The 16,799-nt window shown below is 37.4% G+C and overlaps 1 protein-coding gene across 1 annotated transcript in view; it reads right to left on the reverse strand.

The window, feature by feature from the left end:
* Positions 1-12,071, reverse strand: part of LOC121414043 (N-alpha-acetyltransferase 15, NatA auxiliary subunit-like) — a 41,779-nt gene extending 29,708 nt beyond the window's left edge. Inside the window, exons 1-7 of the mRNA XM_041607127.1 lie at positions 11,877-12,071; positions 8,330-8,414; positions 7,764-7,868; positions 5,100-5,188; positions 4,200-4,268; positions 3,414-3,548; positions 561-708 (exon numbers count right to left, since the gene is read on the reverse strand). Of these exons, the coding sequence (XP_041463061.1) occupies positions 561-708; positions 3,414-3,548; positions 4,200-4,268; positions 5,100-5,188; positions 7,764-7,868; positions 8,330-8,414; positions 11,877-11,933 (688 nt within the window). The 5' untranslated portion in view covers positions 11,934-12,071. The remainder of the gene's footprint in view (positions 1-560; positions 709-3,413; positions 3,549-4,199; positions 4,269-5,099; positions 5,189-7,763; positions 7,869-8,329; positions 8,415-11,876) is intronic.
* Between the last annotated feature and the right edge of the window lie 4,728 nt (positions 12,072-16,799).

Below are 16,799 nucleotides of genomic sequence, written 5' to 3' on the forward strand. Positions count from 1 at the left end.
GGCAAACAAACTCGTAGTCAGCGTCTATCAACCCATTTCATTTCGCACGCACGTACGGCGGAGAACTGAGGCTATAGTAACCAAGATCGTTTGCTAGTAGTCTGGACGGGCATGTAATGCGCGGCCGAGTAGATTCTAGGACTAGATTCGTATTCTAAAGCAGAGCGATTCTGCTGATCTCTACATGTGAGTTGTTTTCCAAGCCAATCAGTTATCGAAAATGTAATTGAAAGAAACAATCTATGCCCACAATCTTTACGAATGGTATCGAAAAAGGCTCGCTGATTTGGAGTCCTAATCATATCGCGATAAATTATCGCAGCTCGAGAAAGTAGTTCGCGGCCGTGGCCGTGCGCCGAATCACCGGCCAGAACACGGCGATATCTGCCACAGACTAGCTTAACGTTCACGCACGTTAATATTGCGATAGTCAGACCCACATCGATTAGCGCGTTTCACGTGCGATATCTGTCAAGTTTATTTTGGGCGCTACTGTATACAAAGGAGGTGTCTCCCAGGCCCCTGTTGCAAACAAGAAAATACAATCTTCAAGTCATTACCTTTAGTTTCTTGCAGACAGACTTGATCACATATCTGTTGTTGGTATTGAATGAGATGATTCAGTGCTTCTTCGTGCATACCAGCTTCTCTCATAACTTGATTCATATAGAGAAGAAACTCACTATGTTCATAGTCATACGATTTCACCTGCAGGAGGAAAGATTACATTGTCAAACCCTAATCAGTTAGTTATGTCAAGTTAGGGTACATGGGGGTCCGATCCCTCTTTCTCAACTCTCATCTTGCAAATTAGGCCAAGCAGTTTTCATAATATTGTTTGCAAAATTGCAGATTATAGCAAAATTCTGAGCATACATTTTAGTAAAAAAAAACATACCATGTGTTAATTGAGATTTTGTGTTTCAATCAGATACAATTATTCATGTCTGGACAGGTCTTTATTGTCCAAATTCGAAATATGTGATCTGGGCACAAATATCTGCATCAATTTGTAATTTAACTTGAGTAACTTGGATTACAAAATCACAGCACAACACCCAGTTGCTTCATTTGCCACAATACAATTCAAAAGAAATAATCTAAAACATAGTAAAAACACCAAAGATCTAAGGAAAGATCTTAAGCTCACACTTCAGTACTTCATACTCCTGGTGGGTGTTTATTCTAGCTGTTCATTAGTTACCAGCAACTTTACAAACGACTAGTACCGATGGAAATCTGGTGAATGTTTCATAAAGCTGTTTGTAAAGTTACGCACAACTTTACACATGAATGGAACATGTTCTTAGGTCATAAATCAATTACATAGGATATCACATAGCAAAAGAAAGGATCACCAGTCATATGTAAAGTCATTTGTATCTTACGAACAGCTATATGAAACACAAACCAGGTGTGTATCGCCACAAGAAACAATTACAAGTCTTTCGTACAGTCACTAATAACTTAAGAACAGCTGTATGAAACTCCCATCTGTTGTTTATCAAACCTCACTTAACAGGGGGAGGCAATTTGACTACCCCCTTGACAAATTTTGTCACTACGCCCCCGCAACAAATTTTTCGATCGCGCCACTCGGTGAGTTTTCACTTTCAAGTATTGCGCATCTTTGAGACCACATTTTCAGCGCCCGGGTATGAAGTTCCGAAATTAAGCAACATTGTGTAAATGCATGCATGTCAGACCCAAAATTGCTCAAAAATGTGATTACATATCCAAAGTCAATCCAAATTGTGTTTTCAACCCAAAAATCTTAAATGTATGATTATTGGTAGTTTTTGTTGGTTTAAATTAAATACATTTAAATTAGGGTCAAGAACTTTACAAACTAGAGATGCTCGGCGGGTCGCGCAGCCGAGCTCATCTATCCCCAAACCCACCGCGTCATCCGTAATTGCGATATATAGAGCTCACACAGAAATTCGACAAAAAAATACAATTATCATGGCGACAATGACCCTAGCATGCAAGTCCCCAAGTCCATCTACCATCCAAGTGTGGTTGAAAAGTGACTGAGAAAGATTCTTGCATGTTAACTTCAACGTTGACCTGAAAATGACCTTTGACCTTACCATATGACCTCTGACTGCAGCATAACATGCAGGTACCCCACATCCATCTACCATCCAAGTTTGGTTGAAATGTGACTTACGGTTGCAGAGTTAGGTGTCATAAGAATCTTGCATGTAAACCTTAACATTGACCTAAAAATGACCTTTGACCTTACCATGTGACCTCCGACTGCAGCGTAACATGCAGGTACCCCACATCCATCTACCATCCAAGTTTGGTTGAAAAGTGATTTACAGTTGCAGAGTTAGGTGTCATAAGAGAGTCTTGCATTGTAAACTTTAACGTTGACCTAAAAATGACCTTTGACCTTACCATGTGACCTCCGACTGCAGCATAACATGCAGGTACCCCACATCCATCTACCATCCAAATTTGGTTGAAAAGTGACTTACGGTTGCAGAGTTAGGTGTCATAAGAGAGTCTTGCATGTAAACTTTAACGTTGACCTGAAAATGACCTTTGACCTTACCATGTGACCTCCGACTGCAGCATAATATGCAGGTTCCCCAAGTCCATCTATCATCCAAGTTTGGTTGAAAAGTGACTTACAATTGCACAGTTAGGTGTCATAAGAGAGTCTTACGTGTAAACTTTAATGTTGACCTGAAAATGAACTTTGACCTTACCATGTGACCTCCGCCCACACCAAAATATATAGGTTTCTTCGCTATACCATACTCAACCTTCATGCCAAATTTGAAGACGATCGGAGAAGAAATGCAGCTGATAGAGCGCTCACAAGGAAATCTCTGCGGACGCGGCGCGACGAGGCCAAATCCATAGTATCCTTCGAACTCTGTTCGGGATACAATAATTCTCAGGACTTAATCAACAGGTTTATGGAGCACCCTTGGGATATTTTTGCCAAGTCCAATCTTGAGGGAATGTTAGCTAGCTCAAGATCTGTTATTCTTCATGCTTGCAAACTGGTCTCAACCAGGCTAAAGACCTTACTGCCAGACCACATGGACATACTTCAATGAATGTGTCATATTACACTCAATAGTCGGTCAATATCTATACGGAGTTTTCACAATTACTATGCAGACACACCAATCCTTTTACATATGCAAGTCAAATCACAATGGAAAGCTCAGGGGGTTTGTCAAAGTTTCGTGGATCAGGACAACTGATCGTCCAAAGACCGGACAAAAAACTGCAACTGTCATTTGTCAAGAGTCCAGGACAACATTGCTATTTTGATTCAGCAATTTTTGACAAAGGCTATTTCGTCATTGAAGGGTTTTGACATAAGATTTTCTGCATTATAGAAAGCGTCTGCGTAAATTGCGAAATGCGAAAATTCACTATTTACTCACCTGTTGTGTTTTTCTGAATTCTTCTAGAACATTGAGCGAGGTGTCATACTCTTTCAAGAGATGAAAGGCCATAGCGTATCCAATCCAGGATGCTCTTTGAGCTGGTCGCAAATGAAGCAACTGATATCTTGTCTCCTGTACATGGTGAAGATCAATAATATCAATTTGATCAATATAGCAATTGTCATATAAAACATGAATTTAGATGCCAAATAGAATTTAAAGAATAAGAAAAAAATAATTAAAATACATCAAAATCAATTGAAACAGGAAAGTTATGTTTGAAGGGTCTAAACCGATTTCCTATGGCTCTCTTCAGAATAATTTTCTCCTTCAGATTGTTTATCCCTCAAATTTAAATTGCTCCCAACCCATGCATGGAAATATGATGAGCATTTAATGGATGTAATGATGGAAATATGATGAGCATTTAATGGATGTAAAGATATCAAATGTGAGATTTCAGCAAATTTTTAGGAAGATTTTTTTTTAATCTATACGACCAAACAGTTGCAAACAAAGGAAAACATTATTAACAGTGGGTTGAACAATGTTTAAACGATTTGACTCAGCCCTACTCTCAGCTAAAATCTGTACATTCCTCTGTAATATCTGCTACACAAGACTCTTCGTGTAGCAGTCTTTGAAAAATGTGGAGCAAATAGCAATAGGATATCAGGGAAATTATATCCTGCCATGTCTGCATCAATATGTGCAGAAGAGAATGCACTTGTGTATCATTAGCAATCAATTACATGTGGAAAGTCAAACTAACATAGTTCTTACCTTGTATCCTTCTAAATCTCTCATTTGAATCTGAAGCAATGATAAGTCCCGTAGGATCTGGAGATTCTCCTGTAAATACACAAATACAAAAGTAAAATAGTACTTTGGGCACAAGCAATTTTGACTACTTGGTTGCCAGAGTTGGCGGGTATTTCATAAAACTAAGTACCAAAATTACGCAAATTATGCACAACTTAATGTATCACTGGAACATGTTCATAGGTCCTAAAATGGAAATAATTGAAAAAAAATCTAACACTCCCCTGAACAATCTGTTATGAGCAACATACATTCACCTTCTCTCCAGCTTTTATAACTCCTGTCCCACCTTGAGAATGAGGCTGTTCTCACTACGTTCCTAAAACTAGTTTACTGGAAACTGGTTTAATGGAAACTACTTTAACGCGTAGTGAGAACGGTCAAAGAGGTCATGGAAGCGATCTTCCATTCCAAACCAGTTTGGAAAACCACCTCGCGATGTAGTTTTCAAGATCGCTTTGCCTCGTTAAACTGGTTTTAGCGTAAGTGAGGACACAACCGTTCTTCGGGAAGCGATCTTCGCACATTTTGAGCGCGCTACTCCACACGACAGGTGTAGAATGCCTATGTTGCGGTTTCAAATATCGCGCGAAACGTGTCACCCCACTGAGAGCGTTTCCATAGCAACAAGAGCGCTTTATGTGAAGTGATTTTGAAAACCACTTTCGTGTGATCAAGTGGGAACGCTAGCAAAGCCATCTTCCAAAGTGGTTTCCTGAAACGGTTTCCAGTAAACTAGTTTTAGAAAGCGTAATGAGAACGGCCCCAATGAGTAACAAGATAGAATTATCCCATCCTCTGAATAAGCCTTTAACAAGGTTGGCCCAAAATTACACCAGGAAAAAAAAAACTGCTACTTACCTTGTCCCATTTCAGTGCATTTCTATAGGCTTTGATAGCCTCATCATATTTCCTCTCTGCTCGCTGTATTAAACCAAATACATGCCAGCCTGACACAACGTGCACTAAGGAAAATGAACTATAATTATTCACAAACTTATAGCAATAAAACTTTATATTACGATACTCAAAGGGAAAGTTCACCCCCAACCACACTGAAAATGACATTGAAACATGTTGTGAAATTCATAGTGTGTATGCTTAAATGTGCAATGGAGATAGCTTGTAAACAGAGGAACCAACGATGTCGTTTGATATCTGGATAATTTTTTTTTCCTTTTCAATAATTAAAAACATGGTTTGATTCCAATAGAATGTGTATTCATGAAAGTAGCCTTTCTCGTAAATTCAACGGGAACTATCAAAAGCTAATTTACCATAAAGTCATAGACAAACATTACGTTTCATATGTACAATACATTACAAAAGAAATGGTGTGGAACATCATCAGCTTTTGCATATCCCCTTTGTCGCACATACCTGTTAAGACTTAATTTACATCAAAGAACTGAATATTTTGTTTCTTGCCTTTAATCTAATTTTGAAACAAAATAGTATTATGCCTGTTTGATTTAAAGCATGGGTGAACTGACCACTGTTGATCTTCTTTCAAACTAATGTAAGCAAATCTATCTGATCTCTAAACTTGCAGAGATAAGATCAATGACAGGTCAAGTGTTAATGATTTCAAAACACAGATCCAATTGGTTAATACTGTTTGTTATAATTTGCATTGCTGTACAAAACTATACAGAACTTCATACAAAAATCATTCCAACCTACATGTAATCAAGGGTTTTACCTACTTTACTGAATTGTGACAGATTTAAAACAATCTCAAACCGATATTAATCTAGCTCCTAATCACACAATTTGAGGTCAATCTCAGTTGAGTTAAAAGTAGTGCTGCAAGTCAGGCGGCATGTTCGGGTTCGGTTCGGCAGGGTTCGGCAATTTTTTTCCAAACTTTGGTTTGGTTCGGGGTTCGGCAATAAATGCCAAATTAAATTTAACATATATAAAAACTATAGATCGCCAACCACAAACAAGTAATTTCAGGATGATCTGTCATATATTTATAATAAATTTTGTTTCTAAAAAGAATAGTTATGAAAATTGTTGAACTTTCTTTTGTTTTAATCTTTAAACAAAAAATAACAGTCATTTCTACTTTCATTTTTAAAATGAAAATTAAAAAAAATCAAAAGAAAAAAATATTGATAACGAGAGAATCAGGACCAGATTAAACTACTTTAAGAAAATATTGACAACGGAAAAAACTTTTCAAGTTCGGAATACGAATTTTACCTGTATAATAGCAACCGAGAGCAGGTTGTTTGGACTTCCTGTTTCAACTTTCCTTACCAACCATTTCCGGAACATCGATCAGGGAACATGCGTTGATTTGGTTTGAATTTTTATATTTTCTGTTTTTTCACCCTCATTCCTTCATCTCTTGAATTATTTATCTTTTATATTAATATGGAAATTTCAGAAGGTGGAATATATATACTTTACCATTACTTTGTCAGTCACAAGGAATTAATTTATGTCTTGTCTTTTTCTTTATTAAATGCAAAATGATTAGGTCCGATTACGATCACGATCGATTACGGCAATACGTAATTACACCACACTTTTATACCGAGTTAAGCTTCAAAATGTCCCCTCATTTTATCAAGAAAAAATATATTTATGTTAATAAAATATTCTTAAGTTGATAACAGTTCAATCAAAGACGAGATGGGGGCTATCATAGTGGATTTTAAAAATATTTTGAGTGGAATTCTCTTTGTGCACAATCACTAACCATTTTTTTTTTTTAATACTTAAATCTATGTAGTCATCGCTCTTACGTATTGCATATTAACATTTTTTTTTTTTAACCGAACTTCCGAACCAGGCCTTTGCGTTCGGTTCGGAAGTGCCAAGTTCGGCGAACTTCCGTTCGGTTCGGCTGCAGCACTAGTTTAAAGGACAAGTCCACCCCAACAAAAACTTGATTTGAATAAAAAGAGAAAAATTCAACAAGCATAACACTGAAAATTTCATCAAAATCGGATGTAAAATAAGAAAGTTATGGCATTTTAAAGTTCGCTTCATTTCACAAAACAGTTATATGCACATCTCGGTCGGTATGCAAATGAGGGAACTGATGACATCGCTCACTCACTATTTCTTTTGTATTTTATTATATGAAATATTTTATTTTCTCGTCATTGTCATGTGAAATGAAGTTTCATTCCTCCCTGAACACGTGGAATTCCATTATTTTAACATTTTGTGCTTCAGGCAAGGAGGTCCTAATCGTCAAATTCGTAAAAATTGAAATATTGTATAATTCAAACAATGAAAAAACAAAATAGTGAGTGACATCATCGACTCTCTTATTTGGATGTAACTCGCTCGTTCATACAACTACATGTATTTTGTTAAAAATAAGCGAAACTTTGAAATGTCATAACTTTCTTATTTTACATCTGATTTTGATGAAATTTTTAGCATTGTGCTTGTCTGATTTTTCTCTGATTCAAATCAACTTTTTTCTGAGGTGGACTTGACCTTTAAATATGAATCCACTACAACTCTCTGTGAGAACATTGCACTGCATATTTCAAAGGATACAGACATGACTCCTGAGATCATTCCGAAGGCCTCTCTTCACCAGCTCTAGAGCTTCTTCTTTCTTGCCTAAGCAATTCAGAATGAGGCCTTTCATTGACAGGGTTTCTAAAAAAAGTCAGAAATAACCTTCATGTACATGTACAATGGTTTATCAAGGATTTTGATAACACAGGTGTAGTATTCTATTATTTCCATTTTCCAGAAGTACATTGTAATGATTGCATAATATTCTTTACTTCTACAAGATATCACAATATAAAACAACAAATTCTGTGACATCAGTAATAACAATGGGATTTTAACAATTCATAATCAATTACCATCCACTATAAATTATGGAGACTGCAGAACAGATTGGGAAATCATTGTTTAGGCCTATAAATTATGGAAATTTTTATAATAGCCAGGTACTAAATAATGAGATGCCTGCTAATAATAAAATCAAAGGTGATCTCTTTACAAGAATATCATACACAATATGAATCATGGTCATAGAAAAGACTTTGACATTAAGTAGGGCCCATAGATTTTTTGCACACATGATGGAACCACCTCCATGAACTAACCTCCGTGTTCGGCAAACTTTGCATTGGACAGAATTTGCTTGGAAAACTTGAGTCCATTCTTGTACTGCTTCTGTTCATAGCATTTCTGTTTTTTAAAAAGAGGGCTGAAATTAGTAGATGGTACTTGCAATGACATGAAAGGAATCTACACACTCAATTGACAAACTTATTTCACACAAAGTCATGACATCTGATGATTATTTTCCAATGAAACTGACGTACCTGTATACAACTTTGCTGTCCAGTCTTTTCCCTGTAGTGTCTTTATTCATAAATGATCATGTAGGCCGATATATTATGTCAAAACAACTTAATACAAAGGTCATCTCTGCAGTCGATATACATTACAACTGCAGCCTTGGCACTGGGAGCTGTACTATATATAGTTCTTTTTTTTATTAAAATCAAGAATGAAATTACATGAAATGCCATGAACACATGAATAATCAAAGTGTTGCACAAACTGTATGAGCCTGAATAGAAATTCAAGTGTGCTTTTACAGATATCAGCCACATGAAAGTTATATTTCAGAGGATGTTTATTAGGGATCTCGAATGCAACTGGAAATGTAGTGTGCACAACGCTATTTATAGTGCTTCATGCTTTGGAGAGTAAAATCACGTAGTCAGGTTAGCAAAAGATTCTTACTCTCCAGGAGACTCCGGACTAAGGGTAAAAATACAATTTTTATATTTATCATTTTGTCAAAATTGAGGAAATCTGACTTTTCTTCTCAAAATGCTAGATCAAGTTTCTGTGGGAACTGTGCGAAGAATTTGTCAGTGTTCACACCTCCATCTTGGCTTTTTTCTGTCATTTAAAGTTGCACAAAGTAAATGTGCCGATTGCTCAGCTGTGTAGCCTGTATACTATCAAAACACTGCACGGTTTCTAATACCTGGCTGATGATGTGCCCAACATTTTTTTTCCATGACAATAGGCAAGATGGCGATGTAACCAATGATTTTATTCTCACCATTCCTAAAACTTTTGGGGCTAGCTTTTCAAAAAAAAGTTATATTTCCAAAATCATTTTAAAACTTGCAGAATGTTTATATATTCAAAAGTCTGACTCATTTTGATAATTAACATTTCATGTGACAACCTAAAGATGCAGCCTTTGCTTTCTCATCGAAATCTAAGACTTATGACTGTGAAATTGAGATAATGACCAAGGAAAAGGTAACAAAGGCTTTGTTCAAGAAAATTGTTTCTCAATAATGTGAGATTCTCAATCTTGGCACACTCACGTCACGTTCATAATTATGACATTATAGATCAAAGCATACATTACATATGTAGATCTACATGTAGAGCATGGACCTATCCAAGGAGGATTATTCTATTTTAATACTGGGGGTTAGCCAGGAGGCTTCTAGAGAGTAACAAGTGGAATGCCTCTGGCCGTCTCACCTGCATCACGCGATTCAACATAGCAGCAGTGCTGACTTTGAAAACTACTATAACTCGCACAAGATGTTCAGTGATACTTGGTTACTCTTATTTCCACGTTTTATGAACTAGACCAATACACTTTACAGAGATAGGATGGTAATTCAACAAATACCCCCAATGTGGCCAAAGTTCATTGACCTCACATGACCTTTGACCTTGATCATGTGACCTGAAACTTGCACAGGATATTCAGTGATACTTGATTACTCTTATGTCCAAGTTTCAGGGTCAGATCAATAACTTGCAAAGTTATGATGTTAATTCAACAGATACCCCCATTGCCAAAGTTCATTGACCTTTGACCTTGGTCATGTGACCTAAAATGCGCACAGAATGTTCAGTGATACTTGATTACTCTTATGTCCAAGTTTTATGAACTAGACCAACATACTTTTAAAGTTATGATGGTAATTCAACAAATACCCCCAATTCGGCCAAAGTTCATTGACCCTAAATGACCTTTGACAATGATCATGTGACCTGAAACTTGCACAGGATATTCAGTGATACTTGATTTTTTTCATTCATTGTTGCCCATAATTAGTCAATTAATCATAAGGATTGCGCATTCAAAGAATTTAGATAGTTATAAAATTACCGAGGAGCTGAATCAAGGTTGTGAAATTATTAGCGCCACCAACGGGCTTCCTTGTATTTCCGTACAAGAGAAAGCGAAGTCACTTTCGAGGCCGAGGTAAGCGAAATTTGCTTTTTTTAATGATTATTATAGTTTTATAATTTTTTCATAGGCCTATTTAATGTATTGCTACTTACCGGCAAGAGCCCCGGTGCGTAGCGAGGAGTTTCAGCAAATATTACTTCAGCAATGAAGCGATGTTTGTTTGCCGACTACTTCGAAATCCAGGGTCAAACACGGTCTATGTATTGTACGAGGTTAGTATATACAGGTATGGTTGGAACTACCCCTTATCGACCACCTAATCTTCTAAGCATCGTATCTTCGAAAATATTCATCAATTTTACCCAGTTTTCGTCTCATTTGTGCAGAAAATTGAGCAGATCAGATTCCTGTTTCGCTCGGCGACTCCGATTCAATCCGCGTATATATAGACGAACAACGAATGCGACGATTTTACATCTGCCCATTTGCACCCGTCTTTTTAAACCGACCACCTGCGATACACTAAGTTTACGGCCGATTCTTGTCGCGGTGGCGAAATATTTTTACTCTTTCAAATCAGTTCTATGACGTAAACATGCTAAATGATCGCCTCACCACTTCCACTGCGAGCTCCGGCGCATGATTCGACGATTGACGACGGATATTTGTTCTAAAGCCGTTTCCATCGGATTTCTTGGTTTTTCAGCGGCGTTTGGGTTTGGTCAATACAATTTTGATTAATTCTACTAAATTTCTACTTTATGTTGCTTCTTTTTTTCTCGTAAAATCGATTCTTACCGTTTCTATGGACACTGCGCCTACTCTCCCGCGCGTATAGTTTGTAATACGCAATAATTTTAACGCGCGCAAGGTGGTCGGTTTCAAAAGAGGTGGTCGATATGTGGTAGTGTCACCATACTAACCTCGTACAATGTGTGACTGTGAGTGCCTCCCCCTTCAGTCTTGACTATCGCTACACAATATTTCATCATAGTATACACACATGACACACAGTGAAAGGTTGCACACTGCATTTGGTCTGCAAACATAAGTTAAAAGGCAGCCAGGCATGACAAACGTGTCTGACTCTGATGTCATGAACATCATGAAGCACTTCGTGACACTTTTCGTGAAGTTCAAACTTCAATTTCAAAAAATTCAATCTAGAATTCAGAGATAATTCACTAGATTCTACAACCTTGTAATTAAGACCGTTAATTAATCATTCATTCCTAACGATAACACCAAGACCCTTGAAATTTTGATATTCTACTTGGTTTTCACTGTTGTTTGTTGGGGCCGGGTGCCGGGAGCTGCTGCGAGCGGAGCAGAGAGAGGCACCACCTATCTCTCTCACCGCCGTCGGCCTCAGGGGCTCGGCGGGGGAGTACCCGGTGCGGAACCACGACCGCGACCCCAAATGAAATAAATTGTTAACGAAGAAGGCCCCTAAAACAGAGTCGTCTCACCAGTATTCTCTTAAAGAGCGCATTCTCCTTGGGAGGAAGAGGATTCGAAGAAGGCATGGTTTCAATCGTTTCACATTTGAACTACAAGTCCACCTAAATTAAACGATATTTAGGACGCTTCAGAAGTGTTTTAGTACCAATCGCACCTCGTGGTACGCACGATGATTTCTGTACAAAAATGGCCGTCAAGTGTGAGCTGCGCATGCGCGCTGCGCTGCAGATTGATCTCGAGCTATTTTTATTTTATTCCAAATTTGGTCAGAAATATTTTTTTCTGGGAAAGATTGGGGGGGGGGATTTTTCCATATTGTGAAAGAATGATTCAGTTACAATAGAATCTAACGCTGCTGGCCATACTATTATCATGAGTTCTTGGCACTTTCTGCCAGCGCCCAGCGGCGGATACATCCAGTATGGGCCCGGGGCATGATAGCGGCCCACTTTTTCTTCCATAATGTGACAAGCAAAAAAAAAATAACCAAGATAAAGTAGAAATAAAGTCTTCACTCCAATCACATCATTTTACACCAGAATGAGGGCAAAACATGTTTTTTTTTCACATTTTCGCCTCCAGAAATCGAGGCGCCTGCCTGGGGCTCCTCAGCCCCTTGATCCTCCACTGCCTTCTGCAAAAGTGCGACCATATTGGAAGAGATTTTTTTAAAAAATAAAGAGAGAGAGAGAGAGAGAAAGGTAAGAGATCGAAGGAAGGAAACGAAATAGTTAAAAGAGTGGGCTTGGGCCGGTGCATGGTATGGGTATAGGTATAACTCCCAAGTTTCATCAATATAATGCTCCAATTATCTGCTTCTTTTAAGGTAACTTTACTTCGCCGATTTGCATCAGGGTTGTTCTTTCCCTTTGATTCATGATATTATTTGCTAAAAAATGCTATCAGAATAGGCCTACTAAGTAAAATATAGAATTATGAAAATGACTCGCGAAAGCCTTATCAGAACCGGATTCACAAGAGGGGCACTTTGTCAGTCACAAACAGAAATAGGGAGGGGGACGTCATCAATTTATCACCACTCAAACTATTTCCTCTATTATTATTTGCCAAAAAATTGGGCTTTTTGGTGGTCAAGGACCTGCTTCCCGTCACCCCACTTCCCCTAGATCGATAAATGAGTAAAAATCATGGGCGTCAACGCTAAAGATTATCCTTTGTTCTTGAGGGCATTTATAATGGTGTACACCCCCTTCACCCCCCCCCAAAAAAAAAAAGATAGTACGCCCATCGAATGTTAATCAGGGAAAGAAAGGCGGGGGGGAGAAGAAGTAGAGACAGAAGCAGTATATAGGGAAGGGGGACAGGGACATGAGAAGCGGAAATGAAAATCGAATACTAAATGCATGCACTAAAAAAATTATACTACACTGAGCTTGCGGGGAGTCAAAGATTGTCTGTAAATTGCAACTATTCAAACATATGGGTATATCGATCCCAAGGGTGTACCCCCCCCCTCTGTTCATTTTCTTCCAATCAATATTTAATCCAATATCATATGAAATATACAGTATGTGATTGATCAAGGGGAAAAAAAACGTAAAAACCCAGAAAGCAGGTTCTTGTGTCGGGATACGCCTTTAACCAAAATTAACAAAAGAAAGGGCCATAAAGAGAAGGGAAAGGAATGGACGAGGGGAGGGGGTAGGAGGCTAGCAGCCAATATTTCAAGTGGGAGGCGCGCGGGTTGCCTGGGACATAATCTACAAGATTGTAAAGTAATTTATTTCATGCGAATGGCAGTTAAGTGATTATGCTAATTTATGCGTAATTAGTATGCGAAATCATACTTTTTCCTCTAACTCGCTAAATAAAGCTCTGAATTAACGAATTTTGGGTATAGAAACTCTTTGTGGTGTTCTTAGCAAGTGTACATGAAAAAAAATTGATATCAAATTACTTTCTTTTGTATTATATTGTTTTTTGCAATTTCTTATGTATTTCTTTGTTTTTGACCTTTTGTTTTTCATTATTTTTTCAATGAAATTTGTTGGGGACTCTTCTGTGATCATAAAAAGCATAAAATGAATACATTTAGACCAGCAAAACTAAAAATAATCACACATTTATGAATTTTGGTTGAAAACACTATTTGCATTGACTTTGTACACGAAATCACGTTTTTGAGCAATTTTCGGACTGACATGCACTTACATAATGTTGCGTAATTTTGGAACCACGTACCTGGGAGACACAAAATTGGTCTCAAAAGTTGGGTAAGACTTGAAAGTAAAAAGTCAGCGAGCGGCGCGGTCAAAAACTTTCGCACGGCGAAAACATTGAGGGGGGCCTCCGAGGCCCCCCGGCCTAGATAGGGTTAATAATAACAATGATACAAATAATGATGATGATGGTGGTAATATTAATAACAGCAACGATAATCATAATCATCATGGTCATCATCATCATCATCAACATCATCGTCATCATCATCAACAACCTCATCATCATCATCAATATCATCATCATTATCAACATCATTATCATCATCATCATCATCAACAACAACAACAACATCATCATCATCATCATTTACATCATTATCATCATCAACATCATCATCCGAGTATCGATTGTTATAGTATTTACGCATGATGACCATTTATATTTTTTCCTAATTTTCTTATGTTTATTTCTATGAATGAAGCCATTCTTTTTTTAAACTGTTGCAAACAGATGGATATAGAGATAGAAAAAAAATCCAGGATGAAATAGAATATGTTTATGGTTTTTATACATGATATTATAGTTGTGAGATTCACCCCCGCATCTCCGCATCCAAGCGCATAAAATCGGGAATCAATCTACCCGTTTGAATGTCACTTCCTTTTTATTGGTTTTCTATAATAATACTGCATGGTTCATGTTGTCGAATAAGTGACAACTTTTAAAAAGAATTGAGATCGAAATCTAAAACATGTATGAAAACCGATTAGATGCCTCTATGTAGCTAGTTTCCATGTCAATTTTTTTTCAAAAATAACAGTTTTGTACGAATATAGTCTTGTTGTATAAATAAAGCTAACATTACCCTTCCAAACTGGTACGTATACGTGGGGGTTTGGGGCCATGGACCCCGAGAAGTTTCACGGCCAATAATAATAAATTGGTTGATTGGTTGGTGTTGGTTGGTTGGTTGGTTGGTTGGTCGGTCGGTCGGTCGGTCGGTCGGTCGATGATTGATTGATTGATTGATTGATTGATTGATTTGATTTGATGGACGGATGGATGGATGGATGGATTGATTGATTGGTTGATTGATTGATTGATTGATGTAGAAAATAAAGGAAAAGAAAAAAGATGGAATATGATATATTTTGAAATATCATGCATGCATAATTTCTCTCATTTTATAATACAAATGCATAAGCTGAAAAATATAGGCACATTCATCACATTTTCCCCACTTTATTTCTTGCAAGCTTTTACAATTTTTAACTCTCGTCATGATCGTTGTAATTCCCCTGCTTTGGTGGGTAAGACCACTGGCGTGCAGATAGTCGGTGGGGGCGCAGTTGTGTATCCAACCGGATTGGCCACATAGAGATATAGGCATAGGCGGATCCAGGGGGGCCCGAGGGGCCCGCCCCCCCCCCCCCCCTATTGGCGGAGCAAAAAAAAAGAAAAAAAAAGAAAAAGAAGGGAAAAGAGAGGAGAGAGAAGGAAGGCAAGCATAAGAGGAGGAAGATGAGTGAATAAAATACGATTAGGGGAAGACTTGGAAAATAATTTTTAACAAAATATTTCATGTTGGGATATAAAATTTTCGCTCGCGCTTCGCGCTCGCATTGCGTTTTAGGTGATATCTTGCTCAATATGGACCTTAAAATATCAAATTTTGAAGTCAATATAAACATATTTCAGCTGGGAAATTGAACTTTCATTATTTTGTTTTATTTACAAATTGATTTTTTAAAAGTGTAAAAATTTCTGTTTTCTGGTCTGAATATTAACAATTTCTGCTTGCGCTGCGCGCTCGCAAAATTTGATTTGTCAGGTACCTATATTTCCTGTATTTCAAAAAGTTCTCAGAATATCCCTATTTAGGTCAGATTTTCAAAACGTATGAGCTAGCGCTGTAAGCTGTAATTTTGATGAGTGAGTTATGTATATCTTAACATTAATTCTAAAACAAACTACTTAAAATCACAATTAGATGACAATTAATCATAAATTTCTGCTTTCGATTTGCGCTCGCATTGATAGATATTAAACTCATGCATCTTATCCATAATTACAAAAGTGCTTTAAATGTCTAGTTTTCAGGCCATAATATTAATAGATTTCGCGCCCTCATGCTTAGGAAGAGAAATAGGAAGATATATATTCATCATTTTCTTATGATGACATAATGTCCTTATGGAATATCCCGGTCCTATGTCAAAACTCAAAGTAACAATGATGAAAAACATCAGCTCTGTTCACCTCACAGTTTTTCCACAAAGTGCTTGCAATACAGAGCTTAAAGTGACCCCTTTTCAGATCGGAATATCATATATTTTTAGGTCGCGCTTTGCGCTCGCTTTATTGATTTTCATGATAAAAAAAGGTATTTAAAATACTCAAATTCTAGGTCGAAATCTGAAACACACATTTATTCAGATACGCAGCTTCTTCTCCATTTAAATAATTATCCAGTTTTAGATCACAATATAAAAAATTGTCTGCTCGCGCTTTGTGCTAGCATTATTAATGTATGAAAATTTCCAATAACTTAACCTTTTCATGATTTACAAAACATGAATATAGAGTGTTCAGAATTTTTCCGCTCGCGCTTCGCTCTCGCATCAGTAATGTTAAGTTTTTGTCTTATCCTTTCCACGATTACAAAAAGTGCTCAAAATTTCCATTATTCAGGTAGAAATGTCAAAAATTTTCAGCTCGCGCTTCGCGCTCGCAATATTTGAATGTTG

Source organism: Lytechinus variegatus, chromosome 1 (genome assembly GCF_018143015.1).
Source record: "Lytechinus variegatus isolate NC3 chromosome 1, Lvar_3.0, whole genome shotgun sequence".
NCBI classification, from domain to species: domain Eukaryota; kingdom Metazoa; phylum Echinodermata; class Echinoidea; order Temnopleuroida; family Toxopneustidae; genus Lytechinus; species Lytechinus variegatus.